We start from the raw sequence: 15149 nt of genomic DNA on the forward strand, positions 1-15149 counted from the left end.
TGAAACTATTAAAGCTGGTGATGGGTAAGTGGGGGAATTATTATACTATCCAATTTTTGCATGTTAGAAATTTTTCATAACTCTTTAAAAAGAATTGGTTAGACATACTGTTTTGCGATTTTATTTTTTGAATGAAGGCTAGGGTGATTTTTAAAATCACGTACAGATATCACTCATTTTAACAAATCTCTTTAATTCAGTAATGACCTCCACTTTAAAAAAAGAAGCAACCAGTACGACATCAGATCCCAAGAATGGCAGAAACCAAAGTAGCTCAATCATAGAATGGAAATATAGCCACCCCTACTATCTCCATTCCAGGAAGTAAAATACAAATACTACCCACAGAGATTTACAAAAGCTAACCTAAAATCACAGCCAATCATACTCATCCTGGTGGGAAATTCTCTACACCGCTCCAATAGCTTCGAGAACCTTCCTGACCAAGTTGGTCTGCTGGTTTCTCTGGATCACTAACCCACTCAGGTCAGGCTACTGGAGGACCTACAAAAAAAAAAAAAAAAAAAAAAAAAAAAAAAAAAAAAAAAAAAGTTGGGGGAGAGAGGAGTGAGATATACAACACATTTATAAGGGTGTGTGAGGAGGGTTAACCATTCCATTAATGTTCAAACATAACCAGTTATTATTTCTAAAGCAATAGTCCTTACATACCTATTTGCATTTTTTAGGACCTGTTTAGAGAAGTAACTCAAGAATTCAGAACCAATTGTAATACTTCTAACACTCAGACAACATTCCTGAAAACAACTCAGTTCTTAACCCAAATGAAATTATAGAAGACACTTTCTTCTATAGACAATTTTATATCCTCAATATAAACACTAAGGATATATGTTTTATTATTTGTGGAAAAAAACTGTACATATAAAAATTATTCTTCACCTTCATACATGCTTTTTGGCCACACTGGGAGACAAACAATAAACATCCTGGCAACTCAGGTTGAACTTCGCCATTGAACCTTAGACAAAGTTTTTATTTGGTACTGCCACTCCTTCCTCTCTTCTCAGACATCTACCTAGAATAAATTAAACTTTTAGGTCACACCTAGATTATCATTCCCACATTTATTCTAATGCTCAATGATAAGGGTCAAATTGAAATTGACGTTTAGTAAATTTGTGATCCTTGCTTAACCCACTATAAAATGCACCAATGCAAAATCTCAAAACAGAAAGTGATCTCCTGCCCTCCAATGAAAATCGGAAAAAATTTTATTACCTACAAAGCACTTCAAATTAAATAAAGCTGACCCTGAATTTCAAAACTAGAGTCTACATAGAGTTAATTGTGGGATGGTTACCTTCTGTAAATTTTAAATCCTAGTAAACTTTTCGCCACCATGTTTCTACATCAACTCCCATCACCCAGCCAAGTAAAATAATGGGGACAGTTGCACTTATATTAAAGGGCTGTTGCTAGAATTAGAAAAAAAAAAAACTGTAAATGTTACACTTTAATATTGGTCTAATCAATATATTAACAGTAAGGAAGCCTGTAATCCCAGAACTTTGGGAGGTTGAGGCAGGCAGATCATGAGGTCAGGAGATCGAGACCATCCTGGCCAACGTGGTGAAACCCTGTCTCTACTAAAAACATAAAATTTAGCTAGGGACAAGCACAGTGACTCACCCCTGTAATCCCAGCACTTTGGGAGGCTGATGTGGGCGGATCACCCGAGGTCAGGAGGTTGAGACCAGCCTGACCAACAAGAAGAAATCCCATCTATACTAAAAATACACAATTAACCAGGCGTGGTGGTGCATGCCTGTAGTCCCAGCTACTCAGGAGGCTGAGGCAGGAGAATCGCTTGAACTCTAAAGGTAGAGGTGGCAGTGAGCTGAGATCGCCCCACTGCACTCCAGCCTGGTGGTAGAACGAGACTCCGTCTCAAAAAGAAAAAAAGAAAAAGCAAAACAAAACAGTAAGGAAAACCTTCTCCAAGTCAAATATAGTCACTTCTGTCGAATAAGTACATTAAAAAATATAAAACGGCAACAACACGACAGGAAGCAGTGTATTTAAGAGCCAGCAGTAATTCGCCATAGAAAACAAGCTTGGTATTCCAAATCATCTTTCTCTCTCAGGTAGGAATTATCTTACTCAGGTAAGAAGATGCCAAATAGCAGATCCCCACAGTGATATGAGGGACCAAACAAATGAGGGTGGGGGAAAGCAGCATGAACACTTGAAAATTAGCTAACAGAAGTTCCTTTTACCACTGTGAAATGCATGGCACCAAATTACTTTTGTAGAGTGAATGACAGGACAGACTGCTTTTGAAGGAGTGGAAGAAATGAGTAGGCAACGCATGAGGCACCCCTTCCAAAAGGTAGAACACTTGGGTGTGGTTCTGGACAGGAACATTACGGCTGGTGGTCATTCCAGGACAGTGAGTGATTAGGCACTGAAATTGCTAGACCATTAGAAGGAAACAAAGAGTGGGAATCATGTTCAAACATCATGAACCATTGGAGATAAAAAGTTTGGCCTATGAGGAGGAAAAAATGTATAAAAGTTATAGATCTGGCCTAGAAACATGCCACGAATGTATAATTGAAGAAACAAAAATCTCTTATTCTTTCACAGGTCATAAAAACCAGCATATGACACAAGTACATCTACCAATGTATTTAAGACATAGAGTTTCACTCTTGTTGCCCAGGCTGGAGTGTAAAGGGCCATTTCAGCTCACCACAACCTCTGCCTCCCAGGTTAGGTTCAAGCCATTCTCCTGCCTCAGCCTCCTGAGTAGCTGTGATTACAGGCATGGGCCACTACACCCGGCTAATTTTGTATTTTTAGTAGAGAAGGGGTTTCTTCGTGTTGGTCAGACTGGTCTCAACCTCCCGACCTCAGGTGATCAGCCCGCCTTGGCCTCCCACAGTGCTGGGTGCACCCGGCCTACCAATATATTCTTACACCAAAAACTAAGTAATCCTAACTTATTGTGTGCCTACCATGAGACAGTTGACATTTTTTTGTTGTTGTTTTTTTACTAATTCTAGCAACAACCCTTTAATGTAAGCACAGCTATCCCCATTATATATATATAGATGAACTGAGAATCTGAAAATTTGCCCAAGGTCACAAGGTTCAATGTGAACCCAAAACACACACTATTATTTCCACCATACCAGGCCTCTGCCTATGACTGGGGAATGTTGGTGTCTCCTCAATCTATGCAACACTAGGGCTAAAAGAAAACAATGCTGAACATGTAATCTACAAAGAACAAACAAATGATAGGGAATTAACTGCCGATAGTAACGGTGGCATGGGGGGAAGAAGAAATAAACAACAGGGTAGATTGAGGGGCAGGACAATCAACGCTGTTTTCTAGTACATGGAAAGGGTAAAATGTAGTGAAGCCTCACAGGAGAGTATCTTCCTTCTAGGGGATTCAGCTCCTGGAAAAGGAGAAGGGGAGTGGGGGATAGAAAGATTAAGAAATAAGAGGCAGGGAAGAGGTGTAAATAGCTGTCCACAGATCAAGAAGCTCCAGAAACTCAGAGCAAGGCTCTGAGGCTTGCAGGGGAAATATAAGAGGGATAGAAGACAGAAAGCTAGTTTACTGGAGAGTTATCCTCTACAGCCTTCTGAAGGGGAGGAATGAGGAAGGAAAGGCTAATGGCCCTGAATGAAAAGGCCACTTAAACTGCAATATCCAACCACCGACCCATTCATAGTTTCGCAGCATGCAGAGCTAAGAAATCCGGATCAGAGTCAAACAAACATGAAGACTTGAGGAAATGGAAGGCTACTATGGCTCCATCCACAAAGATGGAGTAAATGCAGGCAACAGGATAGGCGCTATTCAACATCTGCGCCAAGGGGACCAATGGAAGAGGGAGACAGGGCGGGCTAGGGGACTCAGACTAAGCTCGAATTTAGGACTGGAGAAGGAGTGACAGAGAAAAGCACTGACTCCCCCCCTCCCTTAAATACGAGCCGACTATCCAAGTAAATGAAGATTAGATAGGACGACAGAATTGGAAGGGGCAGAGGAGGAGTACGCAGACACTACTGCTTGACCCCTAAATCTTAGCTCTAAAACCGGGAGAGTTGGCGAAGATGACCCTACCTCGAGAAAAACCAGGGTATTCGTCCGAGTCGTCTGAGGTGCTGAGAACCGAGGCTGGCCGGCAGAAAAGGTAGGGGAAAGGACCAGTCGTTGTTGGTTGGTTCCCTCTTTCCCACCGTTCAATTTAACCACCAACCCCACTCCCCAGCGAACTCCAGACTCTCCTCCCACCATTCCCAATCCGCCCACTGCGGCGGCAACAACGGAGGCGTTGACCGATCCGTGGGGCAAAGGCGGGCCCACACGCGGCCGAGGCCCGGGAAATGGTGTCGCCTCAACGGACTAGAAACGAGGTGGTTTTCACCTCAAGTCTGGTTTACCGGCACCCCAGCGTTTCGCCAATCGTCAGCTCCTTAACGCCAGGTACCTCAGAGGCGTCATAAAGGCGGATAGCCAACACCTCTGTGCTGGGTCCTGGCCGGACAGACATCAGCCTCCGCCGCCATCTTAACAGCAGGCGGACCGACCCTAGTCACTGCCCCCCCCGCGCCCAAGCTACCTCCGCCACCGCCAACGAATCCCACGAGGACGTAACCCCGCTCCCGCGAGAATTCTCTAGCTTAGAACGGCACAAGCCGAAGACCTTGCCGCCTCCGCCGCTACTGCAGTCAGTAGTCGAGGCACCGCCGCCTCCACGCGATCCCGCGAGAACCTCTACCGGACGGGAAAAGCCTGAGCCCAGCCCTTTCCAGACCCCTCCTCCCTCCCACCAAAGCCGAAGTACCTTTACCCTACGCGAAACGAAAAGCAAATGACGCACAATCTAACGAAGGAGCGAGGGGCGGAGCGACTCTACCATGGCCGGCTCCCGCATGCGCTGAGAACTATCGCGATATTACGCTTTCGCCTCGGCGAGACCTTCTTAATTCACCGCAGGATGCCGCCCGCGCCTCGCCTTTAGGAAACATGAGATATCGCGAGAGCCGGTGCACGCTCCTAAAAAGGAGAAAGGCGGGGCTTCATGAAAATGACTGGGAGTTTTTCGGGGGAAGGGAGGAACCTCCCGTCCTGCAGGAATCTAGCCTACCACGAGGTTTCCGACCCACTGCGGAGCTGGCTGCCAAACCTCGCGATGACACAGCTCAGCGCCAAATCTCGGCCATGTCCTGAAAACTGCCTCCGCCCCCGATCTAGGTGTCTAGAGCCTAGTGCTTGAAGAAAATTTAAAAAGTCAACCTGTTTATTCTCACGCTTCCGGGCAGGGCTGTACCAATTAGCCAAACTCCATTCTGGAAGGGGAGCAGAGAGTCCCCCATTGTTACCTGCCTCCAGGAATAACATACTATCCTCGACTAACATTTAAAAGACGTTCAGTCTCACAATAAGCACACAAATGCAAATGCAAACAATGACATAACATTTTTTGCCCATTAGATACGAAAAAAATTTTTTAAACCTATATTATCCAGACTCCTTCCCTCGCCGCACTGCAGGCTAACCTGAATCCATCTTAATCTAACTAAAGACCGTATCATTAGTTCTAGTTCCAAAGCCACCAATTTTAACTACTGAAGCTTTACCTTGGCATAACTAAAAAGATCCAATAAAGTGGTTTTCTCCAAACAAAGGAGTCTGCCCTCAAAGGAAAATTCAAGCTTCGGGGATGGGGGGAAATGCCTGAAGCTTTTAATATGGCAGTTTTTCCACGTCTAGCCAACAATGTTTCTCCAATAAATCTTGGGATCCAATCTGGCTCGATTCGTGGGCTTTTCCATTCTAACGCATTGTTCTGTCCATTCTAATTTAAATAGTTCCTTTAGAGTACATTTTAATAGCCAGTAGTACAAATACCCCTATCTTTACTTACGTTTTAAAATTTTTTTTCAGTTATTCTTAGCCATTTTTTTCCCGGATGAACTTTAGAATCATTAAGTTCCAAAAAACTTGGTATATTTATTGAAATTGTATCAACTGTGTAAACCAATATAGGAAAAATGGACATCACTACAATATTGAGCCTTCGTATTCAGAAGCATAGTATTCCTTCTCCTTTTATGCAGACGTTCTTTTATTGTATTCGTCAATAAAGTTTTATAGTTTACTTCCAGGTATTTTTATTCGTTTCTGTTGCTATTGCGAACAGGTTTTTTTTAATTATTAAAATTTCAAAGTGCTTATTGCTTACAGATAGGAAAACTGCCTATCTATTGATAATTTGCCTATTTACTTTTGTATCGGACAAACAAAAATATGATCAATTTCACCAGTAATCAGGGAAATGCAAATGAAAACAATGACATACGATTTTTTGCCTTTTAAATTGGCTAAAATTACAAAGATTGATAATACGTGTTGGCGCAACTGGAAAAATAGGCACTCTCGCACAACATTGAAGAGTAAATTAGTACAGGCTTTTTCGAAGGCAATTTGGACAAATCTATGAAAATTCAAACTGCATATACACCTTGACCACGCGATTGCTCTTCTAAGAATTTCTCCTACAGAAATACTCATACATGTGCATGATACATATACACAAATCCATTCATTATGGCATTGCTTGTAATAGTCCCCTCCCTCCCCCAACAGACAAACAAGCTAATGTACATCAATCGGGAAATGGTTAAATAAACTGTAGTACAATCATACAATGCAGCTAGCTGTTTAAAACCCGACATAAATTTGGATTCCCGAATATAAGAAGATCTACAAGACATATTCTTAGATTTTTAAACAAGCAATTAGTCGAAATGAATGTGTGTACGAGTGTGTGTGTAGTACCATTTAGATACCAAAACATATACATGCAACGCCTAGTAGTTACCCGCGAAGCCTGCCCGCCCGCCCCTCACCTTCCCTCTCCTCTGAGGCCGCCTTCCTCGAACCAGTGAGAAACGCTGAAGGCCCGGCCTCTACTCCCTCTTTAGGGCCACTGGGCCATGGCTAATGCCGGTACCTCGCATCCCCTCTGTCCGCCGCTCTCTCGCCGCGCCGCCGGCCGCTGCCCGGCTGCCCCAGAAGATGCGGCTAGCTCTCTGCTGGCGCCGGCCGAGGCCTGGGGGAGGGGAGAGGAGGCGGGGTTCAGGGAGGGTTGGGGCAGGCCGCCCAGCCCCTTTAGCTGCCTTTCTCGCAGGCTCCCCAAGGCCGCCACCTCCGCGCCTCCGCGCAGGGTCCCGTGGGAACTCCCCCCACCACAGCCACTGTCCCCCGCGAGAAGCCGAGGACGGCCGCGCGAACACAGCTCACCCCTCCCCAGCCCAGGGATAGACGCTCACCTCGGCCGCAATGGCTCCGCGGGGCCCGCAGGAGCGTGCGGGGTCCGCGGCCCTGCTTCAGCCCTATTCCAGACCTGCTCCCCTCGCTCGCCCTCAGTCGAAAACCTCCCGGCTCCTCCGGCTCAGCTCAAACTCGATTTGGGGCTCCACCCACCGCACGCGAAGCCCCGCCCCTGACCCTCGGGAGGGCCCTCCCTCCGCGGTGAAATCGGGTCCCCTGCAGGGGACCGCGCCTGAGCTACCCAAGGCCCAGTAAACGTAACCATAGAGGATGATAGGGTCGCTAAGAATTGGGATTTGGTTCGAGGCTCGGTGGAAGCCTCGGAAGGGAACATGATTTGCTCTGATTTACCTTTAAAAATTAACGACCTCGCTAGATGCCTTGTGAAGAATGGGGAGGTGTGGGGCAAGAGGGTAAGCCTGGACCCGGAGCGAAGAGTGGGAGACGACGTGGGACGCGGACCACCCAGACTACACGCAAGCAAATACTTAAAACACTTCAGGCACATAGTAAGCCCTCAATAAACATTCTTTTTCTCCTTTAATTATTTGGAACGGCAGGGCAATTGACAAGAATCCTGGGATCTGAATCTGTAAATGCATGAGAATAGAAAGGACCTGGTGGGAGATTCCCTGTTAAACCTACTTAATTAATGTGGGCTGCGGACGACATTGGAGGGGCGGGGGACTTTGACTTGGAACTCCAGCTACTTCGGTAAGGTTTTGATTTTTAACAAAAAGTATGTATGTACTTAGTATTTAAAGACAAAAGCACTATTAAAAGAACTCCTGAGACATCGAGGAAATAAAAACTGCAATTATACCCTCCACTTCTCTGATTCCAGCCCTCCGGAGCAGTGGTTCATGTTCAAATTGAGAATCTGCTGAACGGATCCCCCACTTCAATATATACTTACACATAAAATTCTGTATATGATCTCAGAAGATGTACAGGGCCCTTTTGAGACACATTAAATATTTTTTACAGGTTTTTTTTTTTGTTTTTTTTTTTTTTTGAGACAAGGTATCACTCTGTCACCCAGGCTGAAGTGCAGTGGTCCGGCCATGGCTCACTGCAGCTTGGACCTCCAGGGCTCAAGGATCCTCCTGCCTGCCTCCCGAGCAGCTGGGACTAGAGGAATGCGCCACCATGCCTAGATAATTTTTTTTTTTTTCCTAGACACAGGTCTCACTATGTTGCCCAGGCTGGTCTCAAGCGCCTGGGCTTAAGCAATCCACATGCCTCAGCCTCCCAAAGAGCTGGGATTATAGGCGTGAGACGCGGCACTGGCCCGTCTATAACATTTCAGTGGCAACATGAAGCTCTAGTTTCTTTAGCATGTAATTAACTTCAATGTTGTTCTTTTTTCATTTTAAAATTTGTTTCATAATTACATATGATTATTGTAAAACACAGATAAAGTTCCCGTTACATTCGTATACACAAATAGAAAAGCATGGCTTTGTTTTTCGTTTCTCATTAAAAAATAAATAGCATCCTATTTTATGTATTGTTCTTTTACTTGCTTTATTCACTTAATGTAGCTTGAAGATCTTTCCATGTCAGTATATATAAATCTACCTCATCTATCTTACCTACTGTATAGTATTCCGTTGAATGTATATACTATAATCATTCACCTATTGATAAACACATGTTATTTTCAATCTTTTACAGTGGGTTTTTTGTACTATTAACAATGCTGCAATAAAATTCCTTGTATATGATTTTTTCTGCAGATGCTAAAATATTCCTGTGAGCTAAATATGGATAGTTGGATCAAAAGTAGCACACTTTTTTTTTTTTTTAAGACAGTGTCTCTCTGTCACCCGGGCTGGAGTGCACTGGTGCGATTAGGGCTCACTGCAGCCTCGACCTTCAAGGCTCAAGCGATCCTCCCACCTCAAGCCATCCTGCTACCTCAAGCGATCCTCCCACTTCAGTCTTCCCGCTAGTGGCTGGAACTACAGGCGTGAGCTATCACGCCTGGCTTCCTTTTTTTTTTTTTTTTTTTTTGAGACGGAAGTCTCGCTCTGCTGCGGCCTGGATTGCAGTGGTGCGATCTCTGCTCACTGCAACCTCCGCTTCCCGGGTTCAAGCCATTCTCCTGCCTCAGCCTCCGGAGTAGCTGGGACTACAGGCACATGTCACCACACCCTGCTAATATTTTGGTATTTTTAGTAGATACGGGGTTTCTCCATGGTGGTCAGGCTGGTCTCACACTCCCACCTCGACTTTCCAAAGTGCTGGGATTACAGGTGTGAGCCACCGCGCCCAGCCTATTTTTGTATTTTTTGTAGAGATGAGCTATCACTACATTGCTCAGGCTGGTCTCAAACTTCTCTGCTCAAGTGATCCTCCCGCCTCAGCCTACCAAACTGCTTGGATTACAGGCCTGAGCCACTGTGCTCCGCCCAAAGATAACACATTTTGAAATTTTAATACATAAAGTCAAATTGCTACGTAAAACAACTATTTCAGTTCATACCTCCACTAGCAGTAAATAAGAATTACCGTTTCCCTAAATTCTTACCTGGACTGGATATTAAACAATCATTTTAATATTTTGCCAATATAATGGGTGAAAAATATCTCATTATTTAAGTTTTCCTGATTATTAGCTAAGTTAAGGACTATTTTCGTTCTTCTTTTTCTTTCTTTCTTTCTTTTTTTTTTTTTTTTTTTTTGAGATAGTCTCAGTCTGTCTCCCAGGCTGGAGTGCAGTGGCATGATCACAGCTCACTGCAGCCTCTATCTCCTGGCTTCAAGGGATCTTCTTGCCTCAGCCTCCCAAGTAGCTGGGACTACAGGTGCAAGCAACCATGCCCAGCTAATTTTTGTGGGGGCGGGGGTGGGCAGAATGGGGAACAAGATGAGATCTCACTATGCTGCCCAGCCTTGTCCCAAACTCCTGGGCTCAAGCAATCCTCTCCAATCTACCTCGATTACAGGCATGAGCCACTGCGCTGTGCCTCAAGAGATTTTTATCTATTTTATTATGAACATTTTCATACAACAACATTGAAAGAATTTTACATCTACATACCCACCACATTGATTTTACCATGTTTTGTTATAGCTTTACTACATATCTATCATTTATCTATCCACCAATCATGCCATCTTATTTTTTATGCATTTCTCTTTCTCATTTAACTAAACTCTCTAGAGTTTATTGTTGATATTTTCAAAGAACTATTTCTTAGATTTATTTTTCTGTTATACCATTTTCCCCTATTCTCTACTTGTTATTATTTTCAGCTTTAATGTGTATTAATATCTTCCTCCAGTTTTCTCTAAGTTTATATTTTTCAGTGATTTACTTCATATGAAGTGCTCTCATTCTCATTAATTTCTAGTTTATAATTTTTGGTTTGATTTCTTCTTTGATCATGAGATATTTAGAAGTATTTTCTTTGTAGGTGACTCAAATTTTTTCTTATTTGGATGTGTTTGTGGTTAGAGGTTAGGTGTACTGCACTGTGTTCCATTAATGTGACATTATTTCTACTATTGGAAATGCATTGTGCTTTCTTTTATGACTCAGTACCTGATCAATCTTTGCAAGAGTTGCATAGGCATTTTTGAAAAAACTTTATAGTGTACAACTTAAGTGCTTTTGTAAATGTTTTCTTCATATATTAAATGGAATATTGTTTGCTATGTATGTTTATGACAGAAGATACCTTCGTAGATAGTCTCTTTTTTTCTTTTTTTAGAGGCAGGATCTCACTCTGCTGCCTAGAGCTAGAGTGCAGAGGCATAAGCATAGCTCACTGCTACCTCAAACTCTTTAGTATCTCTCTTTACCCTGTTTAAAATTGTCTCTTTTTTTGCCATGAATACCATGTTTTTTCTTTTTCTTGTTTTTTTTTTTTTTTTTTTTGAAACACAGTTTCACTCTGCCACCGTGCTGCAACCTCTGCTTCCCTGGTTCAAGCGATTCTCCTGACTCAGCCTTCTGAGTAGCTGGGATTACAGATGCACACCTCACCATGCCCGGCTAATTTTTATATTATTAGTAGAGATAGGGTTTCACCATGCTGGCCAGGCTGGTCTCAAACTCCTGACTGCAAGTGTTCCACCCATCTCGGCCTCCCAAAGTGCTGGTATTAAAGGCATGAGCTACCACACCCAGCCTGAATACCAATTTTTCTAATATTCATGCTGTCATTTTTGTATATATAAATATTTTCCTTTTTTTTTTTTTTACTGATTACAGAAGATCAGACAAATCCATAAATTATTCAAATAGAGTTAATGGCATGATGTAGATTCTTTCAGATCTTTTTTATCTATACATTTACACCTATATTATAATGCAGATTTTTTAAACCAAAACAGAAATAATAATATATTTAAGTTTTACAACTTGCTTTATGAACAATGCATTCTTGCAATTCTTCCTGTCAGCGTCTATACTTTCACCTTATTCTTTTTAACTGATCTCTGGAGCTGGCACTTACACAGTACCTGGCCCATCACTTGCTTCTTCAAAAAAGATTAAATATTGCTTCAGGGAAGACTTCCTTGACCCAGGCTGCTCTGTTGCCCAGGCTGGAGTCTTGCTCTGTTGCCCAGAGTCTTGCTCTGTTGCCCAGGCTGGAGTACAGTGGCACAATCTTGGCTTACTGCCTACCAGGTTCAAGAGATTCTCATGCCTCAGTCTCCCAAGTAGATGGGACTCAGGTGCACGCCACAGTGCCCAGCTAATTTTTGTATTTTAGTAGAGATGGGGTTTCATCATGTTGTTGAGGTTGGTCTTAAACTCCTGACCTCAAACCATCAGCCTGCTTCAGCCTCCCCCAGTGCTAGAATTACAGACATGAGCAGCCACACCCAGCCTGTATGTTTTTGTTTATATGACATTTTTTCAGAAGACAAACTATAGTGATAGAGAGCAGGTCAGCGATTAGGCATGGAGGCATGCGATTTCAAAGCAATAAAATGATCAAGTTTTTGGAGGTTATAGAACTGTTCTGTATCCTGATTGTGGTGGTGGTGACATTAATCTATGTATGTATTAAAATTCTTGGAACTATACAGAAAACATCAAATTTACTGTATTGATAAAAGTACAAGAAATGATGCTATAACCAGAATGACCCTGATTGTAACTGGTCTCAAACTTCTCTGCTCAAGTGTCTTGTGGGTCAGTACACAACTTTAGGTTTCTGTAACCATTTTTTTTATCCTTACAATTTCTTCTGGGAATTCTAAGCTCACTGTAAAATATCCTTAGTACGGGTAAGCGTCTGTGCTCAAACCAGTTAACCCTGTCATGTTCTACAAGGTGTGTCAATTAGAATTCTTCTGAATCTAATACAAATTTGGGGCTTGAATTTTGTACGTCTCCATTTGAGAATCTCTGCTCCTTTGATGTACAGTGTTGCCCTATGTGAGAACAAAAATGGGGTCTCTATGAGGGAGGAAGAAAGTGAGGGATGGCCATTGGGTATGTGGGCCATGCAGAAAATGGTGGGTATGATATTGCTCCTAGAAACCCCTGGAAAATTCCACACAAGAACAGAATTTGGGACCAGCACCAAAGAGCAGGCTCTCCATTTGGCTTTACTTGCACACTCATCTGTAGTGCTACCACTCCCAGGGTGTAGAATCCCGAGCAATTGTGTCTCTCTGAGAAGCCACACCCCAAAACCTGTTTCCCAGCAGGCCCAACATTACCTGCGTTTTTTTTTTTTTTTTTTTTCTGGTATCAGAGCGTGGCACCTTAGAAAGCTGTGATTGGTCTACATTTGCCCATCTTGCTCACAACAACTGCAAAAACAAAACATAAAAGATATTGGCTGGACATGTCAAATCAGGCCCATCCAGTCAGCTGACCATGGTGACTGATGCTGTGGCCTGTCGTAGCGGCTTTCAAATGTTTTTCAGATCAGTTTACAGAATAAGAAACATACCGTATTTGACATCACAACTCAGTACACGTACCTGTGCATGCAAACACACACACACATATCTCAAGCCCGTGTTTCACAAAGCAATATTTACCTTTATTATGTGAATGCACTCTGCTTAAAGAAAAAAAAAACTGTTTTTTTTAATTTTTCTATTCATTCTGTTAAATGTTGATTTCACTCCACTATGTTGATTTCACAGCCCACCAATGCTTTAAGACCTGCAGTTTGGAAAGAACTGCCCTAAGGGGTGAGATGTAATGGTTCCCAATTCCAGAGGCCTTTAGAACGACCACCAGTAGCCCCATGTGGGATGTTGTAGCTGCTTCAAGACTTTAGTCCCAACCTAAAACAATGCTTCTGCAACCTTGTCTTTTTCCTCATCAGCTTCCCAGACTTCAGAGTTCCGGCCTCTTAAATCAGCTGCCTTAGCAGTGAGAAGGCCAGAGGCCCTCCAGGCTGCGTGCGGAGCCCGAGTTGCCCTAGCAACACTTGGCTGTAATTGACTCCCGCAGTCACCTGCTCCAGCCTCCCTGCTTCTCTGCACTATGAGCTGTGGCCCCCTTTTCTCCTGCCTTTCATAACAATTTCTCCATCCTCATTATATAGACAGATGTCTCCTCATTCCTCCCCCTCCCGATGGATGGTCAGATTCTTGGCATACACCTCCCTGGCACTCTCCACATTGCCAAATACTCGCTCTGACATGATTAGACACTCGCAGAGATGGATGATTTGCATTTCTTTCAGATCACAAACAACATCTAATGCTGGCCAATTTAGCTGAGAGAACACAAACTCAAACGTAGGCAGGGGCTAAGCAGGTCACACAAGAGCCTACTTGGGAACTGTGCCCCTTTCTAAATGAAACAGTGGCTATTCCATCCAGCTGATTTTGCCCTATAGAAATGCATATCCACATAGACAGAATCTTTGAACTGTTCCAGAGAAGCCATAAAATCTGGGTCTTTTTTGAACTCTACCAATTTTTATATGCTGACAAGTAATTTAAAAAATATTTTTGAAAATTCTTATGGGCTAAATCAAACACATGTGTGGGTTGGATCCATTCACCAGGCTACCAGTTTGCAAGTTCTGTTTGAAACTCTCTTTCATCCTCTGTCTTGCATTTGGACTTGATGTCCTCTGCCATCTGAGGCCAACAAAAACAAAAACAATAACTGGGCTTAAATTAACTCTAAAGTTCTCTCCCTCCCAGATAGCCACAGTAATTAGGCAAAGACTCTTAAGAGGTATTCATGGAGCAAAACCAGTTGGTTCCACTGTCTCTACTCAGCACCAGAACACCCAATTCTACCTATTCTTCTGTTACAGTTAGTTTCAGTCATACAGTAAGAATGTAAGGTTGTAAGGCTGGCCACTGAAGAAAGCTCTGACCTCTGGGGGAGGGAGCCTTTCCCTGGGCTCTTCCCCTTATCGTAGCCATAAGTTAGCTGACATCCCCCATTCTTGTATTCCCACCTATCCATGAAGTAGGAACTGCTGCCCTTTCAGAAGTATTGCGAAGAGATCTTCCTGCAGCCCCTTTGCATCTCCTCCCCACAGTAACTTGATTGGTGAGGTTCCAAGATAGGACTGAACGCTTGTTGCTCAGCCCCTGCTGAGCTCCCTGCGCTCTCTTTTTCCGAGTTCCCTTGCCCACAGAACACCTGTGTTCTCCTCTCTGCCTCTCCATGCGGTCAGCCTACAAGGGTAGGGAGGCCTACAGGTGGATGAGCACCCTTTCTGTGACTGGGGGTGTGGATGAGCACCCTTTGTGACTGGGGGTGTGGATGAGCACCCTTTCTGTTACTGGTGGGATGAGGGTCTGCTGTACAGACCCATCAATCCCCTCAGGAGGGTGCAAAAGTCTAGGCTTGGGATGAACCAGTTGGAAACCTGATTCAGGC

General features: G+C 43.6%; 1 protein-coding gene across 21 annotated transcripts in view; it reads right to left on the bottom strand.

Moving 5' to 3' along the window:
- The window catches only part of HUWE1 (HECT, UBA and WWE domain containing E3 ubiquitin protein ligase 1), a 157023-nt gene extending 149600 nt beyond the window's left edge, over nt 1-7423 (bottom strand). For 11 of the 21 annotated variants that reach the window (XM_074392188.1, XM_074392185.1, XM_074392197.1 and 8 more), the window contains exon 1: nt 4106-4563. In XM_074392188.1, coding sequence (XP_074248289.1) covers nt 4106-4279 — 174 coding nt within the window. In that variant the 5' untranslated portion in view covers nt 4280-4563. Of the gene's footprint in view, nt 1-366; nt 505-4105; nt 4564-4604; nt 4859-7001; nt 7101-7320 lie in introns of those variants that run through there. The other 10 variants (XM_074392196.1, XM_074392190.1, XM_074392194.1 and 7 more) reach the window with 2 other exon arrangements.
- Nucleotides 7424-15149: the final 7726 nt, after the last annotated feature.

Source organism: Saimiri boliviensis, chromosome X (assembly GCF_048565385.1).
Source record: "Saimiri boliviensis isolate mSaiBol1 chromosome X, mSaiBol1.pri, whole genome shotgun sequence".
Lineage (NCBI taxonomy): Eukaryota > Metazoa > Chordata > Mammalia > Primates > Cebidae > Saimiri > Saimiri boliviensis.